Below are 27,062 nucleotides of genomic sequence, written 5' to 3'. Positions count from 1 at the left end.
ACCGTCTCAGATCTGCACTGCTCCCCTCGCCCCTCCATTCTTTGGCTCGCCTTTCCCCCTACCCCCGCTCCAGACCCTGCCCACCAGGCGACTGGACTGGCGTAAATTTCCGCCCATTTGCGTCGCCGCCTGGGGGTGCTGCTTCGTGACGTCAGGACTGAGCTAGGGGACGCCCGCTCCTGGCTGCCCGCCCCTCCCGGCCCTGCGGCCCCCGCCTGCCCTTTAAAAGAGCGGGGCCTGCGCCAGCCGCGCCACACCGCGGGGACCAGGAGGCACGCTAGTTTCCCGGGGCTGCTCCATCGCGCCTTCCTCCTGCGCCTCGCTTCTCCGGTCCAGCCGCCATCTTCCTCTCCGCACAGGGGCCGGCGAGCGGGGCCATGCAGCCAGCGCTGCTTCTCAGCCTCCTGGGAGCCGTGGGGCTGGCGGGTGAGTGGGCGCGGCGGGCCGGTCAGCACCGCGGACAGCGCCAGCCTCGCTCTTCCCCGCCGCTCCCACAGCCAGGCTGGCGGATCCCGGGAGAGAGGGGGGGTTGAGGGGAAGGTTTATCTCTTGCTTCGTTTCTTCTCCTCCCTGGGTGTTTTCCTTCAACTCCTCCCACCCGTTTGACTTGGAAAAAGCTAGAGGGCTTCTTAGCCCAACCAAGGGAGCCTCGTTCTTTTTATATCTGAGTTTTCCTCTAGATAGGAAGGAAGAAAACGTGCCATACCTCCAAGGAAACCCCACATTTTGTATTCGCTTCTAAGATGTCACACTCTCTCTGCCCATCTAGAGAGACCCTGTTGTCTGATTCTGTATCTGTTTGGCTTTTTAAAGCCAGGCGACTACGGAGAGGCCGGAATACATGTATGATGTTATTTAGTGCCTGCATAATTTCCCTTATTATTGTTATTGTCATGTAAGTATGATGAGATAAAAGTGAGTCCCATATGTATGTAAGAAATATCCCTTTTCTTAACATGTCCATATATAATGTGTGTGTGTATGTGTGCTCGTGTATGTACAAGTTTAATATGTTTCTCTATTTTGTATTTCCATCTCTAGGGACAGGTAATTTCTAATTTCACACTCAAAGGAATTATTTTTTTTAACCTGTGAAAGCCTCAGCATTCCTGAGAACATGTGCCCTTAATTTTTTAGTTATGAATGGAAACCGCAGTATTTTGACTTCTGTACTCCAGGAAAATTATTAGAGTACAAAATAACCACAAAAGTACCTTTGGAGTAGTAAAAAAAACAAAATGTCTTTGTCAATTTAGGAGGATAGAATTTTAAGTAGTAGATACTTGACTGTTTCCCTTTTTGTATGGAAGATTGTAGGATTAATCTTTCAAACTACCCTGAATCTCAAACAAATGATCTCTGAAAATCTGAAGTGTGTGTGTGTGCGTGTGTGTGTGTTGAAGTAGAGTCACCTATGGGTATTGAGATATTGAGACTATTGAGAAGTAAGTATACTAGCACCAAATTAGACTACAGGTTTTCTTCAGGTGTTTTAATGATTTAGAAAATTGTTCATATCTGAGGTTGAGACTCCTACCTAGAATTGAGATATTGCCATCCATGAATATGAAGCTTTTATTGGCAGCAATTACTAGATCCAAAAGGCAGAGACAAAATGAAAGCCAGTCGTAATTATATACATTCAGAATTTGCTAAAATTCTTGTCATTCTTACAAATTGTCAATAAATGTTCTCAATTTCATTAAAGAAAATCAAATGAATATTTAGAATTATTTCTGGTCAAAATACTTTTAGAAGAGAATTGCTTTGCTTGGGAGGCTGTAGACCACAAAAACAGTGACATTTGTGGGAATGATTTAACTATTGTGGTACAATACTTACAGATCTCTTATGTAACAGAATATTTTAAATAAAAGTTTATATTTTAATAGCAGCTAAAATGAAGACATAATCTTTTTAAAAATTGAGCTATAATTTGTATATCATATAATCCACCCTTTTAAAGTATATAATTCAGTGGTTTTTGGTATATTTGCAGATTGTGCAACTATTACCACTATCAAATTTCAGAACATTTTTATCACCCCAGAAAGATACCACAAACCCATTGGCAAGTACCTCTCCATTCCCACCTCCCCGCAGCCTCTGGCAATGAGACATGTTAGCCTTCAAGTAGAGCTGGTTATTTGCAAAATTACAGGGCTGGGGGAAGCCTCAAGAAGCCATCTAGCTCATTCACTTATCCTTAAGAACTTCTGAAAGGAGATGCACAACCTCCTATGGAAGCTATTGTGCACTCTAAAAATTAATATAAGGGAAGTAGTAAAATGATATCCATATTATTCTAGGTAAAATGCTTTCCTTATATTTTTAATTTAATTTTATTATTATTATTATTATTATTATTATTATTATTATTTTTAGACAGAGTCTTGTTCTGTTGGCCAGGCTAGAGTGCGATGGTGCCATCTCAGCTCACTGCAACCTCCATCTCCCAGGCTCAAGCAGTTCTCCTGCCTCAGCCTCCTGAGTAGCTGGGATTACAGGTGTGTGTCACCACACCCAGCTTTTTGTATATGCAGTAGAGATGGGGTTTCACCATGTTGGCCAGGCTGGTCTCGAACTCCTGACCTCAGGTAATCCGCCCGCCTCGGATTCCCAAAGTGTTGGGATTACAGGCACAAGCCACTGCACCTGGCCGGGAAAATGATTTCTAAATTCAGAAGAGCATGTTGAACTTATTTTACAGCTGTATTTTCAATCTGGTATCAAACTGTAATAGTCTTAGATATTAATACATCAGAAGTTACTCTCAGATTTACCACATTATTTGATAATTTTTGTACCATTTGATTGCTTTACTTTTAACACGAGCATTAGGTTTTCTTTTTTTTTTTCTTATATCCCTACAGACAGAGAGCATTAGGTTTTCTGTTGTGCCACCTGAATCTTACTACATACAAAAGTAAGCTGAACTACTTTAAGGATAACAACACGCCTTCGGCTATTACCTTGTTGTCACAAATTTTACTGGAAAAATACAGAAGCACCTAGATATCTCACCAAGATGTATAATGTATGTTCCAAAGCAGACCCTAGTTTTTTTTTTTCCATCAAAAAGGATCTGAAGAGCCTCAGTCAGAGAAACAACGGTTTCATAAATACAAACCTAAGCTACAAGTTGTCTAGAGTAATAAAAGAAAAATCTTTCTCTGCCCCCAAATCTGGTAACTATTAATACTTTGGCAATACCAGTAGTTAATAAAAACATCTATTTTACATTTGTAAAAAAAAAAAAAAAAAAAAAGGAAAGTATTAGCAAGAAACTGCATTATCAAGAAGGCTTAGTAAAGCAGGATTTTTTAAAAGTTATCTGATTTATTAGGGGAGTTATTCTCTCATAGTCATTTATTTCCAGAGGAAATTACAGATTTCCGGTGGAAAGAGAAAGTGCTGAAGTGGGTGTGTTCTCAAATAGCCATTTGGAGGATGAAAGAACAGTTGAGTATATTGGACCTTGGGTACCAAAAGTGGGTCAACTGGATCTTGCCTGATAAGCATTTCAGGAAAAACTTGGGGTCTTCTTAGCTCGTTAGCTACTTCTCAAATATTTTTTAATGATTCTAATGGACTGCATAACTTTGGGCTTCCTGAAACAATTGAAGTGATCCCAGATCATCCTTTGAAAAGAGAAATTTAGTAAAGTAAATGAATAGGTGTTTTATTTCCAGGTTGAGCCCCATGATATGTAATTGATAGGGGGTGGGGAATGTTTAAAGAGGCTTTCCTTGCATTCTGCAAGGAAAGGTCAGGTTGCTGCATTTGAATAGCTTTCATGTCTGATGTCTGAGAACTTGCCCCAGCAAGCTCTACTCTCTTCTCAGGGACTTAAAATAATTTTCTGCACTGAGCTTCTCCTGCTTAGTTGCCTGCTACAGGTCATGCCAGGAGAACTATGGAGATGGACTTATATGTAAATGCTTTGGGCTGTTCTAATAGAAAGGGCTTAGAACAAAGTCAAAGTGAAAAAATAATCAAAGCAGCTTAGAGAGAGAAAAAAATGGCACTGAAAAATTAAAATTACCTGAAGCATTTTCTAAGAAGACAAAGCAACTTCAAACACTGTTGTAAGATAGGCAGAATCCCATGACATTTTATTGAAATAAATTAAAATTTTTCTTTTAAAATATTCTTATAAACCAATGGTTAAACACCAATTTGCATATACTATTATGGACTTGATGCTAAACTAGGAGGGTTAGATATCTGCCGTGTTCTTTACATGGTTGCAAACAGTGTGGAGGAAGAGAAACACAATGTTGATATGGATGCACAAACGAGCTTGTTCAGGCAAAGGCCTTGCAGGTAAAAAATGAGGTAATTAATTATGGAAGACACCCATAACCATGTTTTTGTCAAGGAAGTTTTGGGAGGATATATTTTTGGAAACAGAGATAGGGAGAGAGAGCCACAGATCTTTACCCATTTGGAGTAGGCAGAGAAGATCGAGGAGGGCATTCTTGTTGTATTAGACTTAGTTTGGTTTAAACTTTTTTTTTTCTTTTTGAAACGGAGTCTCGCCCTGTCACCCAGGCTGGAGTGCAGTGGCACGATCTTGGGTCACTGCAACCTCCGCCTCCTGGGTTCATGCAATTCTCCTGCCTTAGCCTCCCGAGTAGCTGGGACTACAGGCGCATGCCACCATGCCTGGCTAATTTTTTGTATTTTTAGTAGAGACAGGGTTTCACCGTGTTAGCCAGGATGGTCTCGATCTCCTGACCTCGTGATCCACCGGCCTTGGCCTCCCAAAGTGCTGGGATTACAGGCGTGAGCCACCGCACCTGGCCCTAGCTTAAACTTTTAATTGAAGTAAAATATATAGAAAATTGAACAGATCATGAGTACACAGCTTAATAAGCACACCTGTGTAACCAGCGTTGAGATTTAAAAAAGGGACATTTCTGGTACCCCAGAAGACCCCTCCTTGTCTGTGGTCTAGATTTGATTTATACCGGATCTAAAATAACATTTGTTTCCAAATATATTTAAGACATTGCCAGGGGAAAAGCAACAACTAATGTGGGGTGATTTTGTGGGTTTGGGGTCACACAGCTTCCAAAACCCAACTCAAGTCATTTTCCATTCTTTTTCTCCTTGAAAGCTGTCAATTCCATGCCAGTGGATAACAGGAACCACAATGAAGAAATGGTAAGTTGCAATGTCAATCTTAGAATCTAGACTTGTATCTAGACTCTAGATTCTCCCAGTCCCTATTACACCAAACCAAACACACGCATGACATAATCTTACAAAGCCAGGTTTTCATCGCTGACAGAATGTGGGCAAGGGATGCCCCTCCTGCACTGAGCTCCTATCTCCTGTCAGGATGGTTTAGCGCCCCTGAGGATAGCTGTGCCATTGTTTCAGAAATGGATGCTTATTTCCCTTCTCCAGATAATCCCTAATCAGTGCCTTCTTGCATTGTTCTGTGTAGAGGTTTGGAAGATTTCACTCTGTTCCTGTAAATCTGTATCTCTGCCCTAAGAATACTGCATCAGCGCAGGTCACGTAGTCAAGCCTTCCTTGACAGCAGCTCTGGGTTGAGTAGTCTGTCATCCAGTGACACCAGCTTCTCCAACCTGCTTTCTCGTTTTCCCCCAGGTGACTCGCTGCATCATTGAGGTCCTCTCAAATGCCTTGTCGAAGTCCAGCGCTCCACCCATCACCCCTGAGTGCCGCCAAGTCCTGAAGAAGAGTAAGTGTCCCGCACTGCAGACAGATCTTTGTTGCTGCAGTGCTCCTTGTTCCTACTCCCTCCACATCACCTTCCTCTTTATCTACAAATGGCCTGGGGGCATAATGCACTAGGAAGAGTGTTGATTGACTGGGCCAGTATCTGGGAGACAGAAGATATGACTCCTAGTTCCTGCTTTACCACTTCGCAGCTGTGTGACTATGGGAAAGACGCTTTGTCTCTCTAGGTGTATTTCCTCAAAGTAAAACGAAGGAGTTGAACTCAATGATAGTCTTTCAGATGTCTATCCATTCTTAAATTCCTTAGTTCCATAGTTTGGATTTTTAGAACAGGACTTCATTTGTGTGCAGGGAGTGTGGGAAATGCTGGTTTGTGATTAGATGAGGAGGGGGTTTCTGGAAGTGTTGGAAGATGATAGAAGGAGATTTAAAAATCATTCTTCTCTTTGCCTTTTACTCTTCTGACACTGAGAAGCACAAGCTGAGAAGCAGGAATCTTAGAAAGTTGACTTAAAACTTCTGGCCTATTTACACAACAAATTAGCTAAGATATTTTAATGCACAGCTTACCAGAATAGAAGGTACCACCAAATGGTACCAGAAGTTCCAGGCCTGAGAACTGGAAGGGTTTCAGGTAGAGGCAGTGCATTCCAGTGAGGCAGACTAATGGCTTTCTGAGTCCAGCCTGTGAAGTGTTCTCAATATGAAACCATTTCTGCTGAAAATAAAATTTGAACAGTGATATAAGCAGTACCCATTGGAAATTGACATTATGAGGACAATTTTACAAGACTGTGCAGTCTCTATTATGCATGAAGCCAAACTGATTCAAACAAATCCGGAAAACACTGCCCTCTTCAACACTGTCCTCTGCTTTTAAACTTTAAGTCAGGCTGTAAACAGTAGATTTTATCTTATTTTTTCACCTTTAAAAATCGTTCAGGTGGGCGCAGTGGCTCACGCCTGTAACCCCAGCACTTTGGGAGGCTGAGGCAGGTGGATCACCTGAGGTCAGGAGTTTGAGACCAGCCTGGCCAACATAGTGAAACCCTGTCTCTACTAAAAATGCAAATAAATAAGCAAATAAATAAATAATTAAATAAATAAACCAGGTATGGTGGCAGGTGCCTGTAATCCCACTACTCGGGAGGCCGAGACAGGAGAATCGCTTGAACCCGGGAGGCAGAGATTGCAGTGAGCCAAGATTGCGCCATTGAACTCCAGCCCGGGCAACAAGAGTAAGGCTCGGTCTAAAAAGAAAAAAAAAAAAAAAAAGTCTCTCATTGCCACCAGCCTGGCCAACATGGTGAAACCCCATCTCTACTAAAAATACAACAACTAGCCATGTGTGGTGGCGGGCACCTGTAATCCCAGCTACTCAGGAGGCTGAGGAAGGAGAATCGCTAGAACCTGGGAAGCAGAGGTTGCAGTGAACTGAGATCATAGCATTGCACTCCAACCTGGGTGCAGCCTGGGTGGCAGAGTGAGATTCCATCAGAAATAAACAAACATAAAACAAAAACGAAAAAAACCACCTTTCATTGCCAGACAAGACTCTCTTGCTATAGCTACACATGAACCCTCATGCATGAAATGGTGAAAAAGCAAATAGCGATTGGCCAGAAGAGTAACCTGAGGCCGGGCGCAGTGGCTCACACCTGTAATCCCAGCACTTTGGGAGGCTGTGGCAGGCAAATCACGAGGTCAGGAGATCGAGACCATCCTGGCTAACACGGTGAAACCCTGTCTCTACTAAAAATACAAAAAATTAGCCGGGTGTGGTGACATGCGCCTGTAGTCCCAGCTACTCAGGAGGCTGAGGCAGGAGAATCGCTTGAACCTGGGAGGTGGAGGTTGCAGTGAGACGAGATCACCCCACTGCACTCCAGCCTGGGTGACAGAGAGAGATTCTGTCTAAAAAAAAGAGGAAGAAGAGTAACCTGAATTAACTCAATCTGCCTTTGGAGGCTTCAGGGTAACAATGGTAGCTATGGGGGCCTGAGCCTTTAGGGACCCCAGAAACAGTGGATGGAAGCTTTCCTAGCTTTCCTACCACTTCCATCCCACATACCTCTTTCTCAGTTTCTTTCCAACTTCTTTTTTCCAGAAGTTACAGGAAGTGAGTAAGAGCAGAGTGGGTCACTAGGCAGAGAGTAAAGGCCCCTCCTTTTGGCAAACCCATCTTGGTATCTCCCTTTCCCTTACTTTGTTTACTAGACCAATGCAAAAGTGAGGGATCTGTCCTATCAGGTCACCAAAGAACCACAATTGCTTAGGAAAAGTTGCCTATGCCTGCCTGCCAAGATCTTAGCCCTTAGATTATGGCATAGTAACTCTAGCCTCTGCTCCAGCCCTGATTATGCCCTGAGGTCTTTTGATGTCTGTTGAGAGAAACGTAGGGAAACTGGGAAAAATCAAATGACCCATGTATCTAAGGATCCTGGAGATGTTATACCCAGAGAGTGACAGAATGCTGAGATGGGGAAGGTTTAAGAGCTCCTCTGTGGTTGACCCTTAAACACCAGCCAGGGCTAGACGGACAAATCACACAAAGGAGTAAGGCAGGACAGGAAGTGACGCACAGACTGGAGGGCACCTGCCTTTTCTGAGGGGGAGCAGATAATTCTCAGCTCTAATCCCATTATGGAGAAATACAGACTGTGTAGTCAGATCTTGGGATTTTTCAAAAGAAGTTAAAATTTTGATTTTTAAAAGACATCTCCTGGTATTTTTGTATCGCCTCTGAATTCAAATGTACTAAAACTGCTGTCTAGGTCAAACAGAATTCACCTCTGAGGCACCAGTTTGCAACTTTTATCCTATTCTAGTTTTCTTTCTCTTGTTGGTGTGTCCTAAACTGATCAGAAGACTGGAGGAGCTTTTGCCCGACTGGTTAGGTGAATGCCTTTATACAGCCTCTGTTCCACCCCACGCCCATCTCCACTCCCACTCCTACTTGCAGGTCTCTGAGTCAGCATATACTCACTAAGCAAATGAGTATTTGGGGAGTAGGACAGAATCATTGTTTTATGGATTTAAGAGACCTCAGGGAACACATAGTCTAATTTCTTAACAGGTACAAGAATCTCTTTGACTAGGGTTGATCTGGTCATCCTTACAGTATGACAGATGCATTTCCCTGTTCTTGTTTGAAAGTAAGTATGAGCTTCACACCTTGATTTTACAGATTGACAGTGAGTGTGTGCTGCTAATCACAGCCCTCTTCCAGGCTCACCTGCGGGGACTTAAAGCTAAATTTAGTAGGAAGAGCTAAGCCTCAGGCACAGGCTGCTCAGGCAGTACATATTTAATTGGGAAAAAATAAAAATACTTCTGTTCCTGACACTTAAGACTCAGAAACCAGTAGGTAGTAGGAAAGGGGCCACAGTGACTCTGCCCCTGGAGGCTGAGATCTTGTCTGATCAGCTCTATTTCAACCGACGCTCAGAATGACATCAGTATCTGTCCGTCTTAGTCAGCTCGGGCTGCTATATCAAATACCATAGATTGGATGGCTTAAACAACCAACATTTATTTTTCACAGTTATAGTGATTTGAAGTTCAAGGTCAGAGTGTCTGATGAGGGCCCACTTCCTGGCTTATAGACGGCTGCCTTCTGTCACTGTATCCTCATCTGGTGGAGACAGAAATCATCTCTTTCTCAATCTCCTTTCTTAGGGCACTAATCCCATTGTAAGGGCTGTACCCTGATGACCTAATTACCTGTCAGAGGCCCCACCTCCACATGCTGTCACATTGAGGATGAGGGCTTCAACATTTTGGAATCACACAAACATTTAGTCAATAGCACTGCCCAGAACCACATGCTTCCCTGTGCCCATCTGGCTAGCCATGCCCCAATGCCATACACACCACCACTGGCTTTTAAGAGGCGAAGAGACTGGTGACAGATGGGCCTTCCCTCAGATGTCTGGAAAAGGCCAGGGACATTTTCATTGCCTCATAAACATGAGAATATTATTATCGTGCCAGACTGGGCTTTAAACAGAGCGGTACGGAGAGTCCACTATTTCTTGGACATTTTTACAAAACAAGTAATTTTTTTCCACTTTGCAAATATCATTTCAAAATGACTTATCAGTGCGACCCAATAGAAATATAATGTGAGCCACAAATATAATTTCAAATTTTATAGTAGCCACATTTAAAAAGTAAAAAGAGACAGGTGGAATTAATTTCAATAATATATTTTATTTTTATCCAATTTTTTCTGATATATAATTTTATATATCTGATCTATTTGAAATATATATTATCCAATACATCCAAAATATTATTTCAACATATAATGATATAAAAATTGTTGAGATTATTTCACATTATTCTTTATTCTCAGAAGTCTGATGTGTATCTTACATATATAGCATGTCTCAGATCAAACCAGCCACATTTGAAGTGCTCAACAGCACTTGGGCATACAGTGCCTGCAGTGTAGACCCAAAGCTGTCAGTGGCCTTGGCTTCAGGCATTTTATCTGAACTCTGTGATATAGGTTGAAATCCAAGCCCTCCCAGCTAACAACTGAGACAGTGCTAACTGCCTATCTCCTTTCCTGGGGTGTCCTTGAGTTAAGGAGGGTTTAGTAAAGGAGCTATTGATATTTGGAAAAGGTGGACAAGAACAGCATTCAATTAAAATATCAGTTATACCATGTACTCTGACTCAGGAAACACAAAGATAACTCATTGTGCTGAAGTTTATTCCCAACATCTGAGAGCATGTTGGGTACATGGAACCTGAGTGAAAAAAGAAATGGCCCTTTCCACTGATGTGTAGTTTTCTCAGGCAAGAAATGTACACCCTTATCACCAGCTACTAAGTTATAGATCACATACTGCTAGGTTGAGTCTACAGTTGATTGGATAATAAAAGTCTGATATAAACTAATCATTTCAAATGTTTAAATCCTCCTTTGAATCTTGATATTTCTTATTTTGGCTAGTTAGCTATCTAGCTGGATAATTGTTAGAGCTATTCACATACTGCCAACTTTTTAACTCCTATGTGAAGAAAATATGGAAAGAATGGTCTTGGATTATACCATGCTGAGTCTCAATGTCTGCAAAAAGAAGAGGTTGGACTGGATTAGATGAATTCTAAGATGTTTTCTGCTTCTAAATTCTAATATTTCATAAATCCATATCTGGATTTCAGTTTGATCATTGGCAGTACCAATGAGAGAAGCTGGCTGGGTATTATGAAGACATAAAAAATATAGACAGTTTATTACTAAATTTAAGCACAGTCAAGGAGCTTTCATAGCCTTTACTTTCAAAAGGAATCTGAGTAGATTCTTCATTAATTTAAATAATTATCCAAGAAATTTTCAGTGTCATCAGGATTTGTAGTGATTACTGAGGCTGGTGCTTGTCGAACCACAAGCAATTCTGAAGTTATACCTACTCTTCATTTTCATTATAGGTAGAAAAGACGTCAAAGACAAAGAGACAACTGAAAATGAAAACACAAAGTTTGAAGTAAGATTGTTAAGAGACCCAGATGATGCCTCGGAAGCCCATGGGTCCTCCAGCAGGGAGGAGGCAGGAGCCCCAGAGGAGGAGGACGCCCAAGGCCCAACAAAGGCAGACACAGAGGAGTGGGCAGAGGGAGGCGGGCACAGCCGAGAGAGAGCAGATGAGCCCCAGCGGAGCCTCTATCCCTCCAACAGCCAAGTCTCCGAAGAAGTAAAGACACGCCATTCTGAGAAGAGTGAGAGAGAGGATAAGGAGGAGGAGGAGGGAGAGAACTATCAAAAAGGGGAGCAAGGGGAAGATGGCAGTGAAGAGAAACACCTTGAAGAGCCAGGAGAGACACAAAACGCTTTCCTCAATGAAAGAAACCAGGCTTCAGCTGTAAAAAAAGAGGAGTTAGTGGCCAGATCTGAAACACATGCTGCCGGGCACGCTGAGGAGAAGACGCATAGCCGGGAGAAGAGTAGCCAGGAGAGTGGAGAGGAGACAAGGAGCCAGGAGAAACACCCCCAGGAGTCTAAAGGCCAACCCGGAAGTCAGGAAGAATCTGAGGAAGGTGAGGAAGATGCCACCTCTGAGGTGGACAAACGACGCACGAGGCCCAGACACCACCACGGGAGGACCAGGCCTGACAGGTCCTCTCAAGGAGGGAGTCTTCCCTCTGAGGAAAACGGACACTCCCTGGAGGAATCTGAGGAGTCAAACGTCGGCATGGCCAGTTTAGGGGAAAAGAGGGACCACCATTCAACCCACTACAGGGCTTCAGAGGAAGAACCCGAATATGGAGAAGAAATAAAGAGTTATCCAGGCATCCAGGCCCCCGAGGACCTGGAGGGGGAGCGCTATAGGGGCAGAGGAAGTGAGGAATACAGGGCTCCAAGACCTCAGAGTGAGGAGAGTTGGGATGAGGAGGACAAGAGAAACTACCCCAGCTTAGAGCTTGATAAGATGGCACATGGATATGGTGAAGAAAGTGAGGAAGAGAGGGGCCATGAGCGGGGAAAGGGACGCCATCACAGAGGCAGGGGAGGGGAGCCACGTGCCTATTTCATGTCTGACGCCAGAGAAGAGAAAAGGTTCTTGGGTGAAGGACACCACCGTGTCCAAGAAAGCCAGATGGACAAGGCAAGGAGGCGTCCACAAGGTGCGTGGAAAGAGCTGGACAGAAATTACCTCAACTATGGTGAGGAAAGAGCCCAAGGGAAGTGGCAGCAGCAGGGAGACCTGCAGGACACTAAAGAAAACAGGGAGGAAGCGAGGTTTCAAGATAAACAATATGGCTCCCATCACACAGCTGAAAAGAGGAAGAGATTAGGGGAACTGTTTAACCCATACTACGACCCTCTCCAGTGGAAGAGCAGCCATTTTGAAAGAAGAGACAACATGGATGACAATTTTCTCGAGGGTGAAGAGGAAAATGAGCTGACCTTGAATGAGAAGAATTTCTTCCCAGAATACAACTATGACTGGTGGGAGAAAAAGCCCTTCTCGGAGGATGTGAACTGGGGGTATGAGAAGAGAAACCTCGCCAGGGTCCCCAAGCTGGACCTGAAAAGGCAGTATGACAGGGTGGCCCAACTGGACCAGCTCCTTCACTACAGGAAGAAGTCAGCCGAGTTTCCAGACTTTTATGATTCTGAGGAGCCGATAAGCACCCGCCAGGAGACAGAAAATGAAAAGGACAGGGCTGACCAGACAGTCCTGACAGAGGACGAGGTACAGTGTGGGGCTTCTGTTTAAAATTACTTACTTTGGTCAATGTTAGCACATTATGTTCAAGACTATCCGATATTAACGGGGAGAAATTGGTGGGAATTAATCACTATGAAAATGGTGACCTAGTAACAGAGTGGAGGCCACCTTGGGGGTCGGTTTCCACCTACCTTTAGCCATCGTCCACATCTTTGCCCACCTCACTCGGTCGCATTGCTTCTCAACCTTGTCCGCACACTGGGGTCACCTGGAGAGCATGAAAAATTACTGTTAGAGATTCTGTCTACTTAGTGCCTGGAGTGCTGCCTGATCATTAGAATATTTTAAAGCTTCCAGATGATTGCAGCGTTCAGCCAAGGTTGACAACTACTGTTCTGGTATCTTTCCCTTGGTCATCTGTCTGTTCATCACTCTCTCCCTGAGGTAGGGAGAATAGGTGATAGAGAAGTTTACTTGCTTTAGTTTGCTATCTTTATTATTTCATGCCCTACTGCCGTCAGAAATTTATATCTGGGAGAGGTAACACTGTTGGAGCTGTACCTACCCAAACAATGTTTTTTTCCTAATATTGATTAGGTAGGTTGTCCTTCTCAAAGTTGAATGTACATCGGGATCATGAGGGATTCCTAGCCCCCAGAGTTTCTCATTTAGTAGGTCGCAGGTGAGACCCCAAACTCTGCATTTCTGACAAGTTCCTGGCTGATGCCACCGGTCAGGGGACCACACTTTGAGAGTTACTGATGTAGGTTGACTAATGTAGCTTCCAACATGCCTAAAATTCCCCTTTCCATTCGTACTCCATCCAACTATAGCAAAATAAATTGGTTCGGGACCTCATGCCTCCACTTTTCTGTATTTTCCAGAAAAAAGAACTTGAAAACTTGGCTGCAATGGATTTGGAACTACAGAAGATAGCTGAGAAATTCAGCCAAAGGGGCTGACTGTCACTGGAGCAGAGGGCACTGTTAAGAAGCAGCCCTCACATGATCTGTTTTTCACCACTTCACTGAGAAGACACCATTTATCTATCCAAGGACAGAAAGTAGAACTTACTATTCGTTAAATGTTTGACACAATTGGAAATGTCTTTAATTTTTGCCAGAATGCTATTGAAAATGTTAATTGCATGACTTGTAGCATATTCTTTTCCGCAAAATAGACATATTAACATGCTTGTGACAATGACTGTGCTACTGTCTTTGGAAAAATGTTTGTCTCAGTTGCAAATAATAAAAGATTCACCTGAGACCAAAAGCTTCATTGTTCTCAGCTTCTTTTGGGCAAAGAGGGAGGAGTGTGACTTTTCAAATCTATTCTTTGAAGTAAATTGCAGAAGATGGCTCTAGGATTTGTTGGGTTTTGGATGCATAATAGGATACAAAAGCAAACCTTTTGAAGTAATGTGCAGGATATAAAGAGAAATAGATTAGAAAAAGATATCTACTCCCCTATGCTGAGAGAGATTACAGGGGCTTTAAGAACCTCTTTCAAAAACAATCATATGATATTACTTAAAAAATTCCTTTATGTAAAGAGCTCTAGAAGTAGCCAGCCGAAGTTCATTTTTCAGGGCTTAGAAGAAAGCTTGGATGAGGGGAAGAATTCCAGGGTGGAAGTGAAAACATCTGGCCTGTCCAGACAGATCTCTGGCCCCTCAGGTCTTGTCGGATTTCTACTCCTTAAGAAGATAGAGGCGGCTGGGCACGGTGGCTCACACCTGTAATCCCAGCACTACGGGAGGCTGAGGCAGGCAGATCACGAGGTCAGGAGTTTGAGACCAGCCTGGCTAACATGGTGAAACTCCGTCTCTAATAAAGATACAAAAAAAAAAAAAAAAAAAAAAAAGCCGGGCATGGTGGCGGTCCCAGCTACTTGGGTTGCAGTGAGCCGAGATCAGGCATTGCACTCCAGCCTGGGTGACAGGGTGAGACTCTCTCTCAGAAAATAGAGGGTAGGCATGGTGGTTCACACTTACAATCCCCGTACTTTGGGAGGCCAAGGAGGGTGGTTTTCTTGAGCTCAGGAGTTCGAGACCAGCCTGGGCAACATGGCGAAACCGTATCTCTACAAAAAATTTAAAAATTAGCCAGGCATGGTATTGTGTGCCTATAGTCCCTCCCTACTCAGGAGGCCGAGGAGGGAGGATCACTTGAGCCCTGGAAGTTGAGGCTGCAGTGAGCCGAGATCGTGCCACTGCACTCCAGCCTAGGCGACAGAGTAAGGTCCTGTCTCAAAAAAAAAAAAAAAAGAAAAAAAAAGAAAAAAAAAAGAAAGATAGAGCTCTTACTCTGCTGACTCTGTTACTAAGTAGCTCTGACTTTGGGCAAGTTACTTTTCCTCTCTGAACCTCAAGATCATCAATAAAATAAGATATTTGTCTCATTGAGTTGCTACAAGGATGACAGAGTTGATGCAAAACAGAGCAGTGCCTGGTATATATCAGTGGCACAGGAAATGTTTGCTGCTGCTGTAAATCATTCCTGCAGCTTGTTATGACAAGGCAGTTGGACAATTCCCCTTCTTCCTTTTTTTACCCGTCATTTAATTCCTCACCCTTGGTGGCTTCTTCTTGGTTGATTTCTACTGTTTTGACAGTTTGGTAAAGAGTTATTCTCTGTAAGGTGGTGCAGAGGAGAGTAAGACCTCCTCTTTACCCTCTGAAGGTTGGATAATTAAGTCTATGAAATAAACTGACAGTAGGCAGATGAACAGGAGAAAAAAACATTTTAATTACATGCATAGGCCCAGAAGTCCCACAAAATATAACACTCAGAAGGGCCAGATGATTGAAGTTTTTATAGCATCCTGAGCTACAGAAGAGAATAGGGGGCTTGTGGCTCCTGGGGGACACAGTTATGGGAAGGTAGCAGGAGGAACTGTATGATAAATAAAGGTTGTGTTGTTACGCAGATAAAATCTCTTAGATAATCAAAGTGATCCAGCAGCTTTTTTTTTTTTTTAGATCTTAATGAAATTTTATTCTGAAAATATGACAGAAGTCTAAGGCATTTCAAACATTTAAATACATGTAGGACCAAAGTAAATGTGACACAGTATAAAGGAATCCATAAATACAGAGAACTATGCTATATTTCTCTAGAGGCAAATAGCCAACTCCTCTAACACAATTCAACCTTTATCGTTAGAAACGGAATTTTGCAATTATTAACAAAAATATGATAATGTTACATGTAGTTCTTCATGTCTTTAATTAGTATGAAATACAAAAGTTGAAAATACTGTGCCAATTTCATATAATCTTTTTTTTAAAAAAGTCATGTTTACATCTACCTAGATAAAACCAAATGAAAATATTTTCTTTTGAAAGTTTCATACTTTTTGAGAGTTCTATCTAGCCCTGGCTGAAGTTACTGATGATCAACTTTCTTACTTTAAAATAATAAGAGACAAAAGAAAAATCAACAAAGCTGTGCTGGGATGGAATTTTGGAAGAGCTTTCTAATGGTGCCACATTTGGTAAATGTAAATATTTGTGGAAAAATTTTAAAACATGATGCCAATGAGAACCTGACACTTCTCTGTGGTAGTGGTCTGGGAGTGGAGAGACGGAATAGAAGGTGCACTTTTGGGTAAGGTCAGCTCACAATTCCCTATGACTGTATATAACAGAGCAGAGACTCAACAGCAACACAGAGTAGGTTAAAGTGCACCCTACACAGAGAGAAGATGGCCAGAAAGGAGGCATGTGTGCCCAGGCTGGCAGTCTCTGCACTGCGAAAGCTTCAGCTGTTAGCCCTGGGCTTTATGCTTCTGTTTGCTGGTGAGCTCAGGCACAATACCTATACATTCAGCGTCTGCCACCCCAACAGGAACAGTTAGCAGCTTAATGGTGGCATGGAAATGGAAGGCTATTTGCATACAATCAATCAAATGAAACTCCGTGGCTTCATTCCAAGCCTAGGGGATGCCCAGCGGCTTTTGCAAAGCTGATGTGAGCATACAGAAGAACGGTGATGCCCTTGTGCCCCATTTCCAGAGCGATCCAGAGCATGGCGCTGCCATCGTTGTCCTCCAGGTGGACATTGCAGCCCAGCTGGGCCAGCAGCAGCGTGATGATCTCCATGTGCCCATGCCTGCTGGCACAATGAGGGCCATGGAGCCCTTGTCTTCCTGGAGGTTGACCTCAGCCCCACTGGCCAGCAGACCCTACACCATGCCGATCTGCCCAGTAACTGACTGCCAGCATGAAGGCCATCTGCCCCAGCTGACTGGCTTTGGGGCTCACATCCTTTCAGCCAGAGTTCTTCCCCAACCTGCATGTCCTCTGCTTCCACAGCCGCGAGGGCCGCCAGCATGATGAAGGTATAGTCCCTTGTTCTGGTGATCCACGTTACACATGCGGGTGTCCAACAGCAGCTTCACAATCTCAAAATTGGAGTGGGACACGCTGTAATAGAGGACTGTGTTGCCGTTTCCATCTGCCAAGTTGATGACCTAGTAGAGGACATCCAGGGAGGTAGCCTCAAAAGCAGCTCTGTAGTCTCCCAGAGTGGCTGCAATGGCTGACTTCTGACGGGACACGCAGAACCACTTGTGCTGGAGGGTGTTCAGACAGAACCTCATATCTTTGCTGGTCAAAGCTCTGGGATCATTTATATTATTTTTCAGTAAGTTGCAAGCAGACAACATCTTTTCACTTAATGTATGCCTCTCTCTGATTTTCACCTTCTCAGGTTCGCGTTCTTGAAACTGCATTTCATCTTCCACCCTGGCAGACTTGAAACCTTCAATGTTAATGGCATGGTGCCCTTCGGCCATTCCCCAAGTGTCTTCAACCTCCTCTTCTTCAAGAGGATATTACTCAGTGACATCACACTCGTCATCTGACTCAGAGGAATAGCTTTCATCTGTGCTGACATCATCGCTTGAAGTTGTTGCATACCCTCCATTAATGCCAACAAACTGAAGATTCTTTTTCATGCCGTTTGAATCTTTGTTACCGTCTTCCTTCTTCATGATGGGCTTTCGTGTACTTTCATTGTTTGTGCGTACAGAGGCCAGCGGCCATCTGGTCGTCTGTCAGGTTCACTAGAGACCGTGTGCTTTCCTGAGCGGGGAAGGCGCCCTGGCTGCTGATTAGCTTTCCTTCTGAGATCCTCACCTCTGAGCAGCCTTCTTCCTGATGCAGACACTTTACTAATGTAGATTTCCTTTCTAGATGTAAATTTCCGTGTAAAAAAGGACAGCTTTTTAGAGCCATTCCTGTGTCTGCAGTTTCTCTGAATAACCAGCTCAAAATATGCCAAAGAGATATATTTTTGGGTGACACATTGTGGTCTCCTCCAGTCATATTTTGGGATGGTGTGTACTGAGCCCCAGCCATGGCAAAAATAAGACTTAAAATCACATAAGACTTTTATCCGTCAAGGAAGGCCTGGTTCTCCTCCTCTTGGCTAAGTGAAGAACTGCCTGTGCTACTTAACCAGATTCTTTTTAGATGAATCCTCTGTGACATACTTTTCCAGGAGCATTGCTGCTTCATCATATGGGGAGCCCATCAGTGCTATAAATCTGATGGCAAATTTTCCTAAACCTGGGCACACAGGTTTCTCTCTGCCTGCAGTTTTTTGTTTTTGTTTTTGTTTCTGGCCCTTGGATCGTGACTGCCTGTTTGCAAAGGACAATGATTTGGGTGGGTGATGGGGGTGCGAGGAGGGGAAGGCTGCTGGAGGAGGTAGCTTTTATAGCAGACAAGGGAGGTCGGTAAATACCTATCGTACTAGTTTTCTGGGGCTGCCATAACAAATCACCACAAACCGGATGGCCTAATACAACAGAAATTTATTCTCTTACAATTCTGGAGGCCAGAAGTCCAAACTCAAGGTGTTAGCAAGGCCGTGCTCCCTTCAAAGCCTGTAAAGGAGGATCATTCCTTGCTTCTTCCTGGTTTCTTGCCTCATCCTTGCTTCTTCCTTCCTTGCTTCTTCCAGGCCTTCCTTGGCTGGTAGCAGCAGATCTCCCACTGCCACCTCCGTCTGCACTTGGGTGCTCTCTCCCTGTGAGTCTGTCTCTTAACCTGGTGTTCTTCACCAGGACACCAGTCATACTGAAATAAGGACCCATCCTACTCCAGTATGACCTCGTCTTAACTAATTACATCTGCAACCACCCTGTTTTCCAATCAGGTCACATTTACATGTATTAGGGGTTGAGACTTCAACATATTTTTTTCTGGGGACACAATTCAACTCACAATAAAGCAGGCCAGCACCCACTCCCCTCAGGTGGACAGACCCTGAGGCACATATTCTGCACTGCCTCCCAGACTTCCTCCGTGGATCATGCCCAGGTGCCACAGCAGTGACCTGCGTGATAATGCAGCCTTTATTGGCTGCCTTTACCTTTTCCACTGCCCACTGGTGACCCTACTGGTGTTTCCTGGGATCACCTCTCACATATACTGCTTCTCAAATACTTGTCTCAGGGTTTGCTTCTGGGGGACCATGATCTAAGAAACCATCCACAGTCAAGGTTTATAGTATGACAAATAATATACCTGCAGTTGCAACCCCTTGTCTTAATATATCCTGATACAAGATACTGGGAAATGCTCAACATGTACTCACAGGCACAGAGTACAATGTCTCTGCCTTTTTTCCTATTGCAGCCCAGCAGAAAACAAAATACTTTCCTAAAGAGAGATTGGGGGGCCCAAGGTGAAAAGTGATTTACTCACTCGAGGAGAGAAAACAAAACCCAGCAATGCACCAAATGCCAGCCTGGCAAATCATACACACACACACACACACACACACACACACACACACACGGCACTGCTCACGAGGAAAGCTGCTGGAAGTTGGAGTGCAATGCAGTATGGCACCCCCCAGCTTCCCCCTGGCATCCGCCTTGTTGAGGCATTGCACATTAGAACATCTTTTCATTTTAGTTTGCAAACACCCCAGGGGAGGGAAACATGAAGGTGTAGATGATCTATTAAGGATGAAGGAAACATCCAAGAGAATCCCACCCAATATGTGCTGCTCAGATGGTGCAATTAGGATCTCTGGGGGTGCCACCATTTCTTCAGGAAGAAGTCAAGAACTATATAGGCCACTGCTTTTCCCACTTTTAATCAAAATAATTTATGTTCATTGTAAAAACATTAAGTAGTCCTGAAAGACTTATAGTGAGGATTATGGGTTGAATTTTGTCCCCAAAATGAAGAAGTCTTAACTGCTGGAACCCACGAATCTGACCTTATTTGGAAACGGGGTCTCCGCAGTTAACATGGGGTCATTAGACTGGGCCCGTTTGTAGTATCATTGGTGTCCTTACAAGAAGATGGAAATTCAGAGACAAAAACACACACAGAGGAGAATACCATGTGGAGAGAGAGGCAAAGATTGGAGCTATGCCTCTTCAAGCCAAGAAATGCCTGGATTATCAGACACTGGAAGGGTCAAGGAAGGATTCTGCCCTAGAACTGTCAGAGGGAACACTGCCTCTGCCAACAACTCGATTTCAGACTTCTGGCCACCATATATGCAATAGAATACTTTTCTGTTGTTTGAAGCCACTCAGCTTGTGGTGCATTGTTATGGCAGCCCTAGGTATCTAATACAATGAGAAACAATGGCCTCAGTGCCCCATCCTCCAAATCCTTGTGCAGATGCAGCCACCTGTAATTTAAATTTTAGATTTCTTTTCTTATTTGAATTATTAATTGTCATGATTTCTAATATCATGACAAGTTTATCGAGAAGGAGTTATAATGCAGAGACGGGACAGGAGGAGAGAAAGGGTTCTATTATTACATAATGAAAATACATACCATGCCACTGTAAAACATAGTATAATCAGGAGGCCGGTTGGGTGGCTCACCACTGTAATCCCAGCAATTTGGGAGGCTGAGGCGCGCAGATCACCTGAGGTCAGGAGTTGGAGACCAGCCTGGTCAACATGGTGAAACCCTGTCTCTACTAAAAATACAAAAAAAATAGCCAGCATGGTGGCAGTTGCCTGGAATCTCAGCTACTCGGGAGACTGAGGCAGGAGAATCACTTGAACCCAGGAGGTGGAGGTTGCAGTGAGCCAAGATCACGCCACTGCACTCCAGCCTGGGCAGCAAGAGTGAAACTCCATCTCAAACACACAAACAAACAAATACATAATATAATCAGGAGATTTCAGGTGCTGAAATAATTAATTAATTGCAGTAATTACAATTCTGCAGTGCAGGATCCTGACACTCACATACATGACAGGCCTCAGTGAGAAAGTATCTGTTGATGCAAGACCTAAAGAAAGGATGTGAGCCATGTGGACACCTGGGGGAAGGACATTTCAGGCAGAGGGAATAGTAGGTGCAAAGGCCCTGGTTTGGGAATGTGTTTGGCGTGTTTGAAGAAGAACAAGAGGCCAGAGTAGGAGACTGTTGTAGGAGGTGAGCTTAGAGAGGCAGCAGGGGCCAAGTCACACAAGGCTCTCTGTAGGTCCTGGTAAGGACTTTTGCTTTTGCATTTGAAGAGTTCTCAATGGATGACTGATAGGATTTGCTTTATGTTTATAATAACACTGGCTTCTGGGTTGAGAGATGGCTGTAGGGGAAGTGAAGGCAGAAACACAAAACCAATAAGGAGGGCACTGTAATGACCCTAGTGGGTCATTGTGATGGCAGGGTCCAAGATGGTGGCACTGGGAATGGGGAGAAGTGGTAGAATTCTAGATCTGTTCTGGAAACAGAGCTGACAGGTAGGCCTACTGGTTTTGGTGTGGCATGAGGGAACAAGAGGAGAATACCAAAGCTTTAGGCCTGAGCACCTGGGAAAACAGATGGGGAGACTGCAGGAGGGACTGGTTTGGGAGGAGAGAGATGGGGAGCTCAGATATGAACTTGTTAAGTTTGAGACGTGAATAGATACCCAGCAGAGGTGTTGAGCTGGGTATATGAGCCAGTGCTGGAGGAAAAGGCCTGAGTTGAAGATTGCACGTGGGAGTCATCATCCTAGAGATGGTATTTAAAGACTTAAAACTGGGTGAGATCACCTAGAGTTATATAAATGAGTCAAAGATGGCCTCTGTGTATTGGCTCATAGATTGTTTATTATTTCTTCATTGTAGGCTAACGCTGATTACTGCAAAAGCCAAACTCAAATTTTTACACATCCAATTATTTAAAACAAATTTTAAGCCAATTTTTAGCCATTCAGGGCCTTCCTGCTACCTACGCAGTGAAACTATACCCAGCATCTGTTGGCCATTGATAACATAGAGGCTTGTGGTTATAAGACCTCAAGTGTGGTGGCTCACACCTGTAATCCCAGCACTTTGGGAGGCTGAGGCAGGCAGATCGCTTGAGCTCAGGAGTTTGAGACCAGCCTGGGCAACATAACGAAACCCCGTCTCTACTAAAAATACAAAAATTAGCTATGTGTGGTGGCATGCGCCTGTAATCCCAGCTACATGGGAGACTGAGGTGGGAGGATCCCTTGAGCCTGGGAGGTGGAGGCTGCAGTGAGCTCAGATCCTGCCACTGATCTCCAGCCTGGGTGACAGAGTGAGACCTTGTCTCAGAAGAATAAAGCCAAATACAAAAACACAAACCTCAAGCTGTCCGACTCAGAGACTCCCCGCTGTTGCTGCTGTGCAACATCACCTAGACACAAAAGCCTTGTTTCTGAACCTCCCCTCCCTCGGGGGTATCCTTGCCTTTCCTCCTCTCCTTCTGAGTAGCAATACGTGTAGTGTGGTCTTTGGACAGACTCTTGCTGTAAGGGACATCCCTCTACCCCTATGCAAAACTGTCAGAGTGTCACCATCACCCAATAAAATATGTGTGTGCTACTGCCATCTCATGGTCACTCTTTGATTAGTCCCCAAATCCCTTGAACACCCTAGGGAGTGAGCGTAGACAAGAAAAGGAAGAAGTGCAAGTGCTGAGTCCTGAGGCATGCCAACGTTTAGACGTTTCAGAGATGAGGAGGAACCAGTAAGAGAGATATAGAAAGAAAGTCCAGAGAGGTAGGAGGGAAACCAGGAGAAAGTGGTATTCTAGAAGCAAAGTGAGGAAAAGCCTGGCAAGGACAGGGATGGACAGTGTCAGACACTGCTGATGGGTTCAGCGGACGGAGAAGGAGCTCTGGATGTCACACTACTGTCCATCATTGCTTGCTGCTCACACCAAATCTGCTTCCCACTGTGGCTGCTCCAAAGTGCTGCTCTCCTGTTTCCACCTGTGCCACAATCCATCTCATCACGCCACTGAAATCAGTGATCAGCAAAGTTTTTCACAAAGGACCAGAGAGCGTATATTTTAGGCTTTGAGACCATATGGGCTCTATCACAATTATTCAACTTTGCCACAGTATGAAAGCAGCCATCAACAATATATAAACAAATTAAGAGTGGTTGCGTTCCAATAAAATTTCAGTTTGAATTTCATGTAATTTTCCCAAGTCACAAATTTATTTTATTTTTTTACTTTTCTGTTTCAACCACTTAAAAATGTAAAAATCTTTTGTTACAGGCTATACAAAAAAATTTGTAGTGGGCCAGATTTGCTGCGTCCTGATTTAAATTAATCATATTCTCTCTTATTTTTATCTCCTTTCTTGAATCTGTCACCATATGACTTTTATTTATTTATTTATGAATGACAGAGTCTCACTCTGATGCCCAGGCTGGAATGCAGTGGCGTGATCTCGGCTCACTGCAACCTCCACCTCCTAGGTTCAAGCTATTCTCCTGCCTCAGCCTCCCAAGTAGCTGGGATTACAGGTGCCCGCCACCAGGCCTGGCTAATTTTTGTATTTTTATTAGAGATGGGGTTTCACCATGTTGGCCAGGCTGGTCTCAAACTCCTGACCTCAAGTGATCCACCCCCCCTTGGCCTCCCAAAGGGCTGGGAATACAGGCGTGAGCCACCAAGTCTGGTTTATATAATTTAATTATTTAATTTAATCTAATTTATAGCCCCTATTTTGTGTCACTCACAGGTGACAGGAAAGAACTAAAGAGGTCACTTTACCCACTTGAGCATTTGATTGAGGAAAAGTATTCCCAAAAGGCAAAAGAACGCCTGCTGTCATTTCCTCTGGATTAATTTCTCCACTTTTTGAAGTTTGTTGGCTTAGAATTATAACACTATGTAGACCAAACATTCAACAGATTGACCTACCTCTCTTTCAAAACAAAGTATCCATAGCACCTTGTTACCTGTCAAAGCAAAAATGAAATATCAAAATCTTTCCAGTCTTGTTTTAATGACATCTCAGCTAAAAGTAAAAACAAAAAACAAAAAACCCAGGTTATTTATTTATTTATTTATTTATTTTTTGAGACAGAGTCTCGCTCTGTCACCCAGGCTGGAGCGCAGTGGCCGGATCTCAGCTCACTGCAAGCTCTGCCTCCCGGGTTCACGCCATTCTCCTGCCTCAGCCTCCTGAGTAGCTGGGACTTCAGGTGCCCGCCACCTCACCCGGCTAGGTTTTTGTATTTTTTAGTAGAGACGGGGTTTCACCGTGTTAGCCAGGATGGTCTCGATCTCCTGACCTCGTGATCCACCCGTCTCGGCCTCCCAAAGTGCTGGGATTACAGGCATGAGCCACCGCGCCCGGCCAAAAAACCCAGGTTATTAATAGACCTGTAAAAAGGCCTCCCAAGATTGGCGCCAAGATGGCGATGGAGATGAGGCTTCCGGTGGCTTGCAAGCCTCTTAGCGAAAGACTGGGTCAAGACACTAAGAAACATCTAGTGGTGCCAGGGGACACAATCACTATGGACACGGGATTCATGCAGGGCCATGGAATGCATATGGAAGAAGAGAAGCTCATTGTATCTGTTGCCAGCTCTGTGGCGATAAGTTGATCTGTGTGAAAGCTTTGAAACCCAGATACATTGGTGAAGCAGGAGACATTGTAGTGGGAAGAATCACAGAGGTTCAACAGAAGAGGTGGAAGGTGGAGACCAACTCCGGGCTGGATTCGGTCCTGCTGTTCTCGCCCATGAACCTTCCTGGAGGAGAGCTGAAGAGAAGATCTACAGAAGATGAGCTTGCAATGACAGGTTTCTTACAGGAAGGGGACCTTATCGGTGCTGAGGTCCAGGCAGTGTTCTCTGACGGAGCTGTCTCTCTGCACACGAGGAGCCTGAAATATGGAAAACTAGGTCAGGGGGTTTTGGTCCAGGTGTCCCCCTCCCTGGTGAAACGGCAGAAGATCCACTTTCATGATTTGCCATGTGGTGCCTCAGTGATTCTTGGTAACAACGGCTTCATCTAGATTTACCCAACACCTGAGCACAAAGAAGAGGAAGCAGGGGGCTTCACTGCAAACCTGGAGCCTGTCTCTCTTGCTGATGGAGAGGTGATATCCTGGCTTCGGAACTGCATCATCTCGCTGGTAACTCAGAGGACGATGCTGTATGATACCAGCATCCTGTACTGCTATGAAGCATCCCTTCCACGTCAGATCAAAGACATCTTAAAGCCAGAAATAATGGAGGAGATTGTGATGGAAACACGTCAGAGGCTTTTAGAACAGGAGGGAGAAGGAGGTACTCCAGAAGGACAGGACTGTGGACCTTGCAGGAGTGAAGACTGTGATGTGTGGTCCCCATATGCGGCTCAGTGAAGACTCGAGAGATCATCACTTTGTCTGCATTGACAGACCTGTGACTGCCTCCAGCCCACAGGCCTGCTTTCTCCTGTCCTAACACCAAGCCTGGATGGCAGATGAACAGCGCTCCCTTGGGCTGTCGGCTGAGTCTCAGCATTAGGGAATAGTTTCAGGTCTTTCAAAGTGCACAGTGTTCCAGTCGAATGGACTCCCATCCTGGAATAATACGGAGAATCCTTTGTCTTCCACTCACTGTCATTCACAAGGCACAGTGCCCCATGAAATTGCCCCAATAGAAAACATGGCATCCCTGACCCCCAAATGGTCTATTTTGGCCTCCATTCCTATATCCTTTAAATGACTGAGAGTGCAGCTGGTAAAGTTGGAAGAATAAAGTTAACCAAGCAGGCCAGGCACGGTGGCTCACACCTGTAATCCCAGCACTTTGGGAGGCCAAAGCAGGCGGATCATGAGGTCAGGAGATGGAGATCATCCTGGCTAACACGGTGAAACCCCGTCTCTACTAAAAAATACAAAAAACTAGCCAGGCGAGGTGGCTGATGCCTGTAGTCCCAGCTACTCGGGAGGCTGAGGCAGGAGGATGGCCTAAACCCGGGAGGCGGAGCTTGCAGTGAGCTGAGATCCGGCCACTGCACTCCAGCCTGGGTGACAGAGTGAGACTCCGTCTCAAAAAAAAAAAAAAAAAAAAAAAAAAAACCCAAAAAATTAGCCAGGTGTGGTGTGCACCTATGGTCCCAGCTGCTCGGGAGGCTGAGGCAGGAGAGTAGCTTGAACCTGGGAGGCGGAGGTTGCAGTGAACTGAAATCACGTACCGCACTCCAGCCTTGGTGACAGAGTGAGACTCTGTTTGAAAAAAAACAAAAACAAAAAAACCTGAGCAGCCTTTTGCTTGGTTGGAATCTGATTGTCTGTTGTGTATTCCTTATAGCCATAGATGCGATTATGTCCACACCAGTCTGCCTTAATCTGTCCTGCTTGGAGGGTGACTTGTAAGATGCTGAACTATTCATAATAGAGTGAATGTTCTGGGTCCATGTACTCTGATAAACATGAAGAAAATAAACTAAGAAAAATGGTGGGGGGGGGAACAGGCCTCCCAAAAGGAGTGGGTAGAGTATGATGTTCATTTCCGATGCTTCAAAGATTTTGCCCTTCCTCATAAAAACTCAAATAGCTGTGGGTGCCTAGTAAATGTTAAGGTAGTTAAAAGGTTCCTAGTTGCTTTTTAAGTATCTGTTCAGGGACTTACCTCTCTCGCCATCTGACCTGTGCGACATAGCTAAGTTCAAAGAAAATCTATAATCCTTTTTACAAAAATTAATACTAGCCTAGAGGCAACGTTATATTTCAAGTAAAGTTATTAGATATACTCTGTTCCTTTCCAGCACTGCATCTAAATGCATTACAAAACCCAGATAAAGCGAATCTTGATCATGGATTTTTAGGACATGCGTTTTAGTATTTAGTATAGTTCTTCCAATATTTACAATCAACACTTTAAAACAACATGCAAGCACTCCATTACTTTTTCGAAGCTTCACTA

General features: G+C 44.2%; 1 protein-coding gene and 2 pseudogenes across 2 annotated transcripts; 2 read left to right on the top strand and 1 right to left on the bottom strand.

The window, feature by feature from the left end:
* The first annotated feature begins 253 nt into the window (after window positions 1–253).
* On the top strand, window positions 254–14,174 carry CHGB (chromogranin B). 2 transcript variants are annotated; one of them, XM_045362535.2, is made up of 6 exons: window positions 254–426; window positions 770–895; window positions 5,123–5,169; window positions 5,623–5,716; window positions 11,158–12,923; window positions 13,784–14,174. In XM_045362535.2, the coding sequence occupies exons 3-6, from the start codon at window positions 5,134–5,136 to the stop codon at window positions 13,859–13,861; spliced, it is 1,974 nt and encodes a 657-aa protein (XP_045218470.2). In that variant the 5' UTR covers window positions 254–426; window positions 770–895; window positions 5,123–5,133; the 3' UTR covers window positions 13,862–14,174. The 2 variants fall into 2 exon arrangements, with proteins under 2 accessions (XP_045218470.2, XP_005568451.3); XM_005568394.4 differs by lacking the exon at window positions 770–895.
* A 1,158-nt stretch (window positions 14,175–15,332) lies between these two features.
* On the bottom strand, window positions 15,333–18,489 carry LOC102140358 (KN motif and ankyrin repeat domain-containing protein 1 pseudogene; annotated as a pseudogene).
* A 5,969-nt stretch (window positions 18,490–24,458) lies between these two features.
* Window positions 24,459–25,624, top strand: LOC102139974 (exosome complex component RRP4 pseudogene; annotated as a pseudogene).
* Window positions 25,625–27,062: the final 1,438 nt, after the last annotated feature.

Source organism: Macaca fascicularis, chromosome 10, assembly GCF_037993035.2.
Source record: "Macaca fascicularis isolate 582-1 chromosome 10, T2T-MFA8v1.1".
NCBI classification, from domain to species: domain Eukaryota; kingdom Metazoa; phylum Chordata; class Mammalia; order Primates; family Cercopithecidae; genus Macaca; species Macaca fascicularis.
This window is presented reverse-complemented; position numbering and strand designations above follow the sequence as displayed.